At 39.7% G+C, this 12,057-nt stretch overlaps 1 protein-coding gene across 1 annotated transcript in view; it reads left to right on the top strand.

Moving 5' to 3' along the window:
* Positions 1 to 10,432, top strand: part of tmem240a (transmembrane protein 240a) — a 38,791-nt gene extending 28,359 nt beyond the window's left edge. Inside the window, exon 4 of the mRNA XM_057856204.1 lies at positions 9,320 to 10,432. Coding sequence (XP_057712187.1) covers positions 9,320 to 9,474 — 155 coding nt within the window. The 3' untranslated portion in view covers positions 9,475 to 10,432. The remainder of the gene's footprint in view (positions 1 to 9,319) is intronic.
* The last annotated feature ends 1,625 nt before the right edge of the window (positions 10,433 to 12,057 follow it).

Here is a 12,057-nt window from a genome sequence, read left to right as displayed (position 1 = left end):
ATTACTGTATATGTAATTTCACCTCATTTTGGTAACTCAAGTGGCCGGCATATCAATCTACACATCACGTCAACACAGGCTATATACATATACTGTATATATATATAGATATATATATATATAGGCGCTTCCAGGAGTTCATGCACAGCACAGACAGTCTCGGAGTCTCATCTTGAGAGAGTTGGTACGCTTCGCTCGAAATTAATATCTCTATAAAACGATAGCAGCGCAAACGAAAATTTTACAGCACAAACGAGCACAAATGTAGCATAAAAGAATGGCACCATTTCGTGTTCATTTTGCAGTAAATGGGGGGCTGCGTGACATCATCACTCAAAATCAATACCTCAAAAACGATAGCAGCACAACCAAACAAAAATTCAGCACAAACGAGCACAAGCCTAGTACAAACGATGGCATAATTTTTTATAAATTTGCATCTGATGGGGGGTCAACTTCACGGAGTTCTGTCCCCCGAAGTCCAAAGTGGACGAACCAGAAGACAAACCAGAATTACTTGGATCACAGCATTAAAATGGGCAAACTGTTTAATGCTTTTGATTCTATCTCCCGTGTGAGTTTTTTTTAAAAATTAAAGTTCATTATCGGAGATTGCTATTTTTCACTTAAAAAACGTTTTAGATTATTTGTTTCTAAAGAGACCGGGATGAATTAATTTCAGCTCATTTTTTGGGAAGAGATGATTTGAGCTACAAATATGAGTTAGGAGCATTGTCAGGAATGTCTTAAAATTCATGTCTCAAGGCACAGCTGTATGTGAGGTAGCAAACTCATTCGTTCTATTCCGTTTAATTGCATCCAACTATAAATACTAGGGCTGTCAAAATTATTGCGTTAACAGGCGTTAATTAATTTTTTTAATTAATCACGTTAAAATATTTGACGCATTTAACGCACATGCCCCGCTCAAACAGATTAAAATGACAGCATAGTGTCATTTCCACTTGTTACTTGTGTTTTTGGGTGTTTTGCCGCCCTCTTCTGGCGCTTGGGTGCGACTGATTTTATGGGTTTTAGCACCATAATTATTATTGACATCAACAATGGCGAGTTACTAGTTTAATTTTTGATTGAAATTTTTACAAACTTTATTAAAACGAAAACATTAAGAGGGTTTTTAATATAAAATTTGTATAACTTGTACCAACATTTACCTTTTGAAGAACTACAAGTCTTTCTATCCACTGGTCGCTTCAACAGAATGTTAATGTTAATGCCATCTTGTTGATTTATTGTTATAATAAACAAATACAGTACTTATGTACAGTACGTTGAATGTATATATCCGTCTTGTGTCTTATCTTTCCATTCCAACAATAATTTACAGAAAAATATGGCATATTTTATAGCTGGTTTGAATTGCGATTAATTATGATTAATTTTTAAGCTGTGATTAACTCGATTAAAAATTTCAATCATTTGACAGCACTAATAAATACGTGATAACATTCAATAAAATACAAATAATACACAAGGTACTGCATACGCAGTAAAGATAAATATTTAACAATACAAAATGTGTGGATTCTCATTGTCATCCATAGGGACACAAAAATAAGTACATTAGCAAGAGGAACTGCAAATAGATCCACAAAGTTGAAGCATCCATGAAGTATTTATATTGTCTCTTTTTATTCTGGAAGGGAATGCCCCTTGTGTATGAATACACGTGAGTGTGTTTGTGAGATGCAGAGGCTAGGTAATACTCATTCAGCCTCACAGCGAGGAAGAGTAAAGGTATGGGCGACAAGAAGAAGAAGGATTTCAGTATTGCGTGTGTGCATGCAGGCCCCCGTGTGTGTTTGTATTTGTTGGGAATAGATGGAGGTTCAGGAACAAGGTGCTGTCACATCCCCACCCCCAGTTACACACCGTGCTCTTCTCCACCAGTTCTAAAAATAGAACTGGAGAGAGTGAACAGCTGGAATGGCAAGTGAGAAAGACAACACACACACACTGGGATGCTCTCATTGCAATCGGAACTCCATTTTTTTCAAGATCTATAGAATTACAACAAGAAAATAAACTAATAATAATTATAAAGTTTCTTAAAACGCTCGAAATGATTAAAAAAAAAAACAATTTCCAAAGCATGCATTGTCATCGCCATCCTTTTATTTAAATGAGAGAGACTGGTCTTTGTTTGCCCTGGTTTTCCTTTAGATACCCTTCAGAGCAGTCCTTGTGGACAGCATGGCCCATTCACAGCTATAAATAACTCATCCCCTCCATCCTGCACACACACCCCATCCTTGCTCAACTTCACCGCCATGGTCTCCACTCCTCCTTCTCCTCCTCCCACTCATCCTTTAGTTGGGTAATTTTTGTAGTCTCGGCCCTTCCCTCCTCCTGTCTCCGAGAGCCTTGCTTCACCTTCTTCACTTCGTAACCCTGCAAGCAAAAGTGTCTGCCCTCCTGCTCACTTAACACCATCAAAATTCAATGTTGATCCCCTGGGATGGCCACTGTTCTTCATCTATGTAGCTTTTATTCTGTGAAATCATCTTATCTACACTATGTTGTGTTGCATTTTTTATACAGTCTTCTACTCTGGGAAGAGGCTTGTAATGGCCTATATTTCATCCATTTAGTCATGTCCCTGTTTTAATTTCTTCGCAATTAAGTGTCCTTCCCATGAATAGACTGGCTTCAGTTAATCACACTGAAGCGACTTTGAGATAAAATACTGCAACATTAACATGTAAATTTGATCTGAATTTTTTACAGAATGTGTGTATTCAGACATAAGACCCTGTAACAGAATCATTTGTTTGGGGTGCACTCCAACACCAGAACATTAAACATGTTCATTAACATGTTCAAAATACAGTGGTACCTCTACTTACAAAATGTATTGGTTCTGGAAGCAAGGGCGTAGGTTTGGTATTAATATTGGTAGGGACAATATAACAGCATAACCTGCATGTCCACCTTTTGCTGGGGATGGGACATTAATTAGACCAAACATATTTGGTGAATGGGGGTCAGGGCTACATTTCTCACCAATATGAACCCAATTAATTGATAGGCTAAATGATCAATGCAAAATAAATCTGAATTGTCCTATACTTTCACAATGCAAATTTATAATGTCTTAATCTGATCATTTTTGTTAAATCTAGTCAAATAATTTTCTCCATCTTTCCTTTTTTGAGTGCTAAAGGCTAGTTAACAGATTAATGCGTCAGATTCTTCCACTTATTTTAAGTAAATATTCCTATTTGTTCGTATTGAGCCCATACATCTAATGGTCAATTTTTACATAAATCAAGAAAAAAATGGTTTCCAATAATGTTTTGAACAATATTCTTGAATTAAGAACATTTCTGACAAACAAGTTTTTCTTTTAAGATTAAATATACAAACCTTTTGCTAAAAATAAATCTGTTAAGCTTATTTTCAGCTAGCTCTTTTTTCAAGAAATCTGAGTAAAATTGTCTTGAAGCACTGTAGCAGTAGCAAAATTAGTTGTGTGTTCCCCACCTCCACAACATTGATTTCTTTTTACATTACTTGCAGTGGCTGCTGCTGGCAGAAAAAACTTCTAATATCCCTTGTCTTCGAAGGGGTTGGGGGAGGCGGCATGTTCTATTTCTGTCGGGCTGTGAATGCGTGTGTGTGTGTGGGGAGGGAGTTCAAGTCATCAGCCAATCAAACGTGCGTTTGAGTGAAAAAAATGGACTGGCACATTCAGCGAGTGAAAAGGGGTCAGTGTAAGTCTGAACATAATGAAAGTACTGTAATTCACTTAATAATGGTAGGATCAATTCTATCCTTACAAGATATAGGCAGACAATCTAAATGACCTATATAACTGAAGTCATTATATAATGCAAATAAGGTTGCTTAAAAGTTGGTGGAGATTATTTGAGCCTCCTGAAAAGTTGGTAGTGTTATGTCCCTACCGTCACTATGCAAACCTACGCCCTTGTCTGGAAGTGGTCTCGTAACCTGAAAATGTCGCAAGTAGAGACACATTTTCTAATGTTCCTAATGCCCTAATCTGTTCTAAGCACTGTTGAAATGCACCACGTTATGATGGTGGGGTGAGAACCCCAAAACAAGCATGTGAGATAGTGAGGGTAGGAATTAAAGCAGTTTATTATTCACAGAGCTGTGAAGTCTGTGGCATGGAGAGTCTGGGCAAAAGTCCCATAAACAAGAGGCGTAGATGAGGTCCTGGAACAAAACAAATGTGTCGACGATCAGACGAGCTCACACAGAAATATTCACAATGCTAGACGGCACTAACAGCGAACTGAAAGAGACAATCCAACGACTTGGTGGAGCTCCTGCTATTTACAGACGCTATTTTTTTCATTATGACATAATTTGTTTAAAAGTTTAAAATATGGAGTGAATAATTTTATAAATGTTTTTTAAACTAAATATTAGACATCAATTAATGATTCTAGGCTAAAAAAGATTGACATTTCAAATAATAAATAGATGTATTTCTTCTTTTCACGGCTGGGTTGAAACAAAAGTGGTTGTGCGGCGTCTGTAAACGGGGGTCTCCAGGGTAAGACGGACAAATTAAAAATAGTTCGGAGGCTTAATGAAACTGCTATGGCAGCATTTACAAATACTGTTCTATCAAACACAACAGTTCTTTTGGCTTGAAATACAGCACTTTATTCTAAAGAGGCGTTCAAGAGCAGAAACTGCTTTTTCAGCCTTGCCTTTGTTTTCCGCCATATATATATATATGTATATATGTAGATAGATAGATAGATAGATAGATAGATAGATAGATAGATAGATAGATAGATAGATAGATAGATAGATAGATAGATAGATAGATAGATAGATAGATAGATAGATAGATAGATAGATAGATAGATATAGACATATAAGATAAAATAAGATCCAGGCCATTAACAGCTATGCCCTACCAGTAATCAGATACCCTGCTGGCATCGTATCCTGGCCACTGGAAGAGATGCAGGCTACTGACATCAAGACAAGGAAGCTCCTTACAATGCACGGAGGGTTTCACCCTAAGTCCAGCATCCTGAGGCTCTACACAAAGGGAAAAGAGGGAGGCCGAGGACTAGTGAGCATCAGAGCCACGATCCAGGAGGAAACTACATCCCTCCAAGAGTACATCATGAAAATGGCCCCCAGTGATGACCTGCTTGGTGAATGCCTCAGGCAACAGAAGCCCAATTAGGAGGAGGACCCTGAGGAGCTATCATGGATGGACAAGCCCCTGCATGGTGTGTACCGCCGACAAATTGAGGAGGTAGCTGACATGGGAAAAACATACCAATGGTTGGAAAAGGCCGGATTGAAAGACAACATGGAGGCACTGATCATGGCAGCAGAAGAACAGGCCCTTAACACAAGAGCAATAGAGGCTGGGGTCTATCACACCAGACAGGACCCCAGGTGCAGGCTATGCAAAGAGGCCCCTGAGACAGTCCAGCACATCACAGCAGGGTGTAAAATGCTAGCAGGCAAGGCATACATGGAACGACATAACCAGGTAGCAGGCATAGTGTACAGGAACATCTGTGCCAAGTACGGACTGGAGACCCCAGAGTCAAGGTGGGCGACACCTCCGAAGGTGGTCGAGAACAACCGAGCCAAGATCCTGTGGGACTTCCAGATCCAGACAGACAAACTGGTGATGGCCAACCAGCCTGACATAGTGGTGGTGGATAAACATCAGAAGACAGCAGTAGTGATAGATGTAGCAATCCCGAGCGATAGCAACATCAGGAAAAAAGAACATGAAAAGCTGGAGAAATATCAAGGGTTGAAGGAAGAGTTGTAGAAAATGTGTGGAGTGAAGGCAAGAGTGGTGCTAGTAGTGATCGGGACACTAGGGGCAGTAACCCCCAAGCTGGGTGCATGGCTTCAACAGATACCAGGAACAACATCCGACGTCTCCATTCAAAAGAGCGCAATCCTAGGGACAGCTAAGACCCTGCGCAGGACCCTCAAGCTCCCAGGCCTCTGGTAGAGGACCCGACCATACCGCCCGGGTGGGCGATACGACTGATGGTGAAACCAGACAAGTTGATCTGGTGACGTGGTGTTGCGTCCGTTGGGGGGTTTAAGCTGGCTGATCATGATTGCTGTCAGCGGTGGCCGCTCCACCCGTCTGAGGTTCGACAGGCAAACTCCCCTCACCTGGGGCAGGGCTCAGGATGGAGGGGTGGAGGCCCTAACACCTTTTACAGTACTGTAAAGTATTTTTCTCTCCGTAACTTGAAATTTCTCCGTAAACAAGAGGCAATATTTTCCCGCTGAGGTGTGTTCTAGCCTGAAAATTCCGTTTATAGGGACGTTCGCAAGGCGAGGTATCTCTGTAACAAGGTTTATTTAAAATTATTATCCATCAATACAAGAAACCACATGCTATAAACACACCTTATTGTTTAACCACACGTTATTTACATGTGGTGTTTTTTGTTTCTGTGCAATGGATGCCCATCTCTCACAACTTGGGAGTGATGCGGTCGTATACCACGGAGTCCCACGCCATTCAATTCAAACGTTTAACAATCTCTTCCTCAGCCGTAATCTCGAGCAGCCTAGTTTCAACCCAGTTTTTATTTTCTTTGCTTACTGCTTGGCAAAAGTTGTTTATTCCATGAAGTGAAGAAGAGTAGGAAAATGATATTAAGCACACCGGCATAGGCTCAACTTGTATGCTATCTATTGCATCCACCTGTGCGTTTGATGTGAAACATTAGCCATTCAGACAATAAAGTCTAAGGTCGCTAGATTGAAAATGACCTTATAATGTTGGAGTAAAGTGAACTGGCAGATTCTGTTCACACATCGAAACAGCTGAAGTGTCATCTATTGAATCAATAAATGCCGTACAACTCAAAAACATTCCCACATGTGACAATGCCACTAATCAACTGTAATGGCCTTTGAAACTCATGTCCCCATGTCTTAAAAGACATAGATGGGTTTTATTTTTATCTTTTAGTGTCATAAAAGGACAAAATGTTCTCTTGACTGTCAAGTTGAAATATCAAATCAACCTTCATTTTTCCATGATAGGATATCATAAGAAATAAATCCAGGACGGTGCACCCTGCCAGTGTGAGAAAGCTCCCTTGTACTTCCCAGAATTAAATGTTATTAGAGCGATGATGAATCTGGCTGCTAAACGACCTCCGTGACTTCAGTCCAAACTCTGCATGAGTGCACTAAGTCATTTTTATACAGCTCAAATGGGAGAAACTTTAATACCAGTGATTCTTGATCATTTTGTGCGAGCAGCACCTATACCAGCATATACTGTATAAATGCTGCAATGAGGATGGGCTTATGAGTGCCTTCATTTTGAAAGTATTGCTTGTTAAACATTGACAACTTTGAATATCTCACTAATGTTTACATTTGTCGTCTGGGTGAAATCAATGAACAAACTATCTTGTTTTATACACCATCGCATAAACGTAAATTGTGTTTAAGAAAACATAAAGCTCATGTGATACAAAAAGGCATTTTTGATTGGCCAGTATATCTGAGAAGGTGCCATGGATAAAATCGTATTTTTGTACACTTTCTAGAATAAGTATTTTTTGAGTTCCCTTTGGGTGGTTCATTACAAGTGAAGATGCACCGATACTGATACTAGTATCAGCAGTGGGGGCCGATCCGGCCCGAAATGGTGGTATCGATATCGGCGAGTACCAACAAAGAGGGTGCCGGTACCATTTACCGGTCCAATATTATAACACTTGACAGCAGCCTTTTTTTCTCCTGACGCTCACTCCACTCTCTGTTGTATGATGACACGTGATCACTTTGCACGCCAAGCAGCTATCGCTATTGCCCTGCTCCAGACCAATGAGAGCCGGCCAATAGCCGCTCTGAACCAATGCTGGGGCAGCTTTTTCATATGGACGAAAAACAAACGACGAGAGGGCGCCCATTGCGCCGAAAGCTGTACAGGCGACGAAAAATAGGGACATCCCAAAACTCTATTTATATATATTCTTTATTGGTTCAATACGGAACGCAACTTTTAATTCCCAATTCGGAACGATTCCTTATTTCAGAGGACAGGTGACAAACCTATTTAAAAGTGCTGTAGAAGTAAGCAAAGTAAGCTAAGCTAAGTGTGTGTTGCTGCTGGTGCACAGAGAGGGAGGCCAATAGAGAGACCGGATGCTGTGGTCAATAAACTAAATAACTAAGTAAAAGTACTTCGTTCTGTACTTAAGGACATTTTTGTGTATTTGTACTTTACTTGAGTACAAATATGAAGTGGTACTTTTTACTTTTACTTCACTACATTTTACAGCAGATATCTGTACTTTTTACTCCGCTACTTTTCAAATTGTTGCCTGCGTTATACATTACTTTTGTTTGTTTTCTTTTTTTCCTCATTGTGAATTAATAATTTAGTTTTCATGCCTTCGGCACAATCCATAAGCCCCGTACAACTATACCGTAACCACGCACTAGAGGCAGCAACACAAGTACAAGCAAGATTAGGCAGGTGAACAAGATATTGATAAATAAAAACCACCACACTCTTGTACAATAGGTGGCGGTATGCAGCTGATAGTTGTAGTGCTTGCAATCCAACATGAAGCTAAATTTTGGAGTTTCTGAGCTTGTTAAGCTTCTGTTTACAGTGCAGTAAATTCTATTGCTTTTATTTCATCCTGTATAGTTTTAAATAAAACTGAGCAGTCAATGAATTTTCTGGTTCTTTCTTTGAATATTGACTCAGATCTCTGTATGTATGTATGTATGTACTGTATATATATATATATATATCTTACATTTTTGCATCGGGAGAAAATACTTTTACATTTTACTTTTTTTTTTTTGTTAAATTTTAATGCAGTTACTTTTATACTTTTAATTGAGTATTTTTTTCCTTTGATTCTTGTACCTTTACTTAACTAATTTTTCCGCACCTGTATCTGTACTTTTACTTAATTAAAAAAAAACAAAAAAAGTGAGTACTTCGTCAGATCTTCGTCCACCACTGGCTGTAACCCCCACCTTATATGGTGTCACCTCATTAAAGGAAGTTGTAATGAGCTTGCAATGCTACCTATAGCTAAGTAGCATGTACAGTATTTTCAATCATATTTTCTGTATCACCATTCATTCCCCTTGTTCTTTCTTTTCTGTCTCCCCCCTTAAAGGTTTAAGATACTTTTATTTTGCGGAGCTAAAACAGCTTCAAAGAAAACTGTTGATGCATAAGTTCATTTTGGTTTGAAGTCTTTCCACCATGCCCCCATCAATGATATGAATAAGATTAGATAATAATCAGAGCATCATCTCACCTGTCGTCTCTTCTCCTCAGATACGCCGTCCTGGTCATGGCTGCCGCAGTTCTGCAACCTTCGAGAATTGCGTCGCAGGGCCCAGCTCCGACAGTTGGACGACTCCAGTGGCAACATGGTGCACATCAAGCAGAAGCTCTACCACAACGGCCACCCAAGCCCCCGTCATCTCTGACTCAACATCAATACAACAAAAAAACAACCAAATCTGAGCCCGTCTGTCTAGAATGCTCCTTACCCTAACCCAAACCTCACGGCATTGTGGCCTCGCATAACGTCGCCCTCCGAAAAGCCCTGAAAGAACTTTTCTTGGTCAGAAGCAGGCCAGAGAAAGCCCCAATTGAAGCAAAATGGGTCCAACACTTTGGGAGCAGGAACAACAAAAACGGAAAACATTTTTAAGGGTGTTTTTTCTGTATAGAGACATTTTCTGTGTTCATTGTTTAACTTGGCATGCTCTTTTAGAACAGGGTACGATGTGGGCAGTGTTTGAGTTTTTATTTTGGGTGGGAGAGTTGTTGCTTGGGGGGGTGAATGCAACTCGGGTGGGTGTTTCTTTGTGATGTTAGATTGCTGCTTGTGTACATAAGTATAAATATGGACCAGGGATATTAAAAATGAGGGGGTGGGGGTTTTGATGACTTGTTTATCACTAATGATTGGCTTGCTGGCTCCACATGACAGTAACCGAACAGGACAACAATGAGTATGTTTTAAAACTGGATGTGAAACCATGTGAAATTCTGCCCTCAAAAAAGAGACACAGCTGAATTAGCTTTATAGTGAATTAACTGAATGTAATATTTTTTCCTGTAAATATGTAAAGGGTCGTGGTTTGGAAGGGGTTATGGTTTGGGTTCTCTTCGCTACGTTTGTTCAAATAATCAGGAGGAACAGAAGTGCTTCCCACTATCACGTATGTACACCTTTTGATTTTCTCACCTTTGTGTTTATATGACCTCCAGTTGCCAGGCATAATTCACGGAACCCAAACATGCCCAATGGGAAAAGTGCAGTTCAGCGCTGGGAACCCTCACCAGACCCCTCTCGCCCACCTCCTCCCTGTCCAGACATTGCTGTTGTGAGGATGAAATGTCTGTTTTATTAAAAGTGCCATTGAAGCACAGCAGTGACCTCTGATGTCTGATTGTGTCAGTACACACGCACGCACCCCCACCACACACACACACACACACACACACACACACACTGGTAATTATGAGAAGGTGCTGCTCATTCAATGCATTTGACGGCGATAGATGTTCAAATCATTTGAACTCAAGGCCCACTGCAAGTTTAAATGGATTGGGCGTCTAGCACAATCTATCAGTGTATGAGTAGGCTCACATTAAGTGTACACACCCATTATCCAAATGTAAGACTGACAAGTGATTCCACCGTTCAAACTTTGCATTATGTTGTAGTGACTTCATCTTTCTTTTTTTAATCCACCACAACAGTTTTGTTTTATACAAGTTTATTTTTACTTACAGTAAATTCTAGCAAAATGAATTCATAACTCATTTTTAGAAATATTTGTCTTCAGTACAGTATATAATAAAGTAGTACCTCTACATACGAAGTTAATTCGTTCCAGGACCGCGTTTGTAAGTCGAAATGGTCGTATGTCGAGCAGGATTTTCCCATAAGAACACAATATAATTCCATTCATTCGTTCCACAGCCCGAAAACCTACACAAAATCCTTAATAAATACTGCTGGTACTATTACAAATGGCAATTAGACATAACAAAACAAATACATTATTAATAAAAACTAGAATAATAAAATAAGAATAAGAATTCCTATAATAATGTAAAGAATCGTGTTCTAATGTGGCCGACATTTTTTACGTGCTGTAGCTGAACGCACCGCGTCGCTGACGTGACAGAGAGAGGTGCGGTTGAGATGTTACTTTCTCTTTTAATGTTTTGTTGAGAACACCGTCAACTGCGGCGGACAGTAGGCGTACTGTGTTGCACAAGTTCTGAAATAAATGATAAAAACCTGATGAAGCTGGCGATTTCTTTGGCGGTGTCACCACAATAATAACTGTCACCTTAACTCATAAAGACTGGCTAACGGCGGTATGAGATCGTCAACACTCTACGGCCAAATTATTGAGCCAATTCACGGATGCGCACCCGACACTCATATTTTTCTATCATTTCCATCTTCATTGCAACAGTAAGCGTCCACTTTTTCCTTGTTTCACCACCTGCACTAACCTTCTTGGAACCTGTGTTGATTTCTCTCACAAGAAAATCCGCCATACGTATGTCTGTGGCGGTGTCATGTCATCGTATTTCCAGTATGTCGTCAGATAGTGCTGTTCCGATCATGTTTTTTTGCTCCCGATCCGATCCCGATCGTTTTAGTTTGAGTATCTGCCGATCCCGCTATTTCCCGATCCGATTGCTTTTTTTTTGTGCTCCCGATTCAATTCCAATCATTCCCGATAATTTTTCCCGATTATATACATTTTTGCAATGCATTAAGAAAAAAATGAATAAAACTCGGACGAATATATACATTCAACATACAGTACATAAGTACTGTATTTGTTTATTATGACAATAAATCCTCAAGATGGCATTTACCTTATTACCATTCTTTCTGTGAGAGGGATCCACGGATCAAAAGACTTGTGACTTTGTATATTGTGACTAAATATTGCCATCTATTGTATTTGTTGAGCTTTCAGTAAATGATACTATAGCCATGCCCAAATGCATGATGGAAAGAGGAACCATGACTG

Source organism: Corythoichthys intestinalis, chromosome 2 (genome assembly GCF_030265065.1).
Source record: "Corythoichthys intestinalis isolate RoL2023-P3 chromosome 2, ASM3026506v1, whole genome shotgun sequence".
Classification (NCBI taxonomy): Eukaryota; Metazoa; Chordata; class Actinopteri; order Syngnathiformes; family Syngnathidae; genus Corythoichthys; species Corythoichthys intestinalis.
This window is presented reverse-complemented; position numbering and strand designations above follow the sequence as displayed.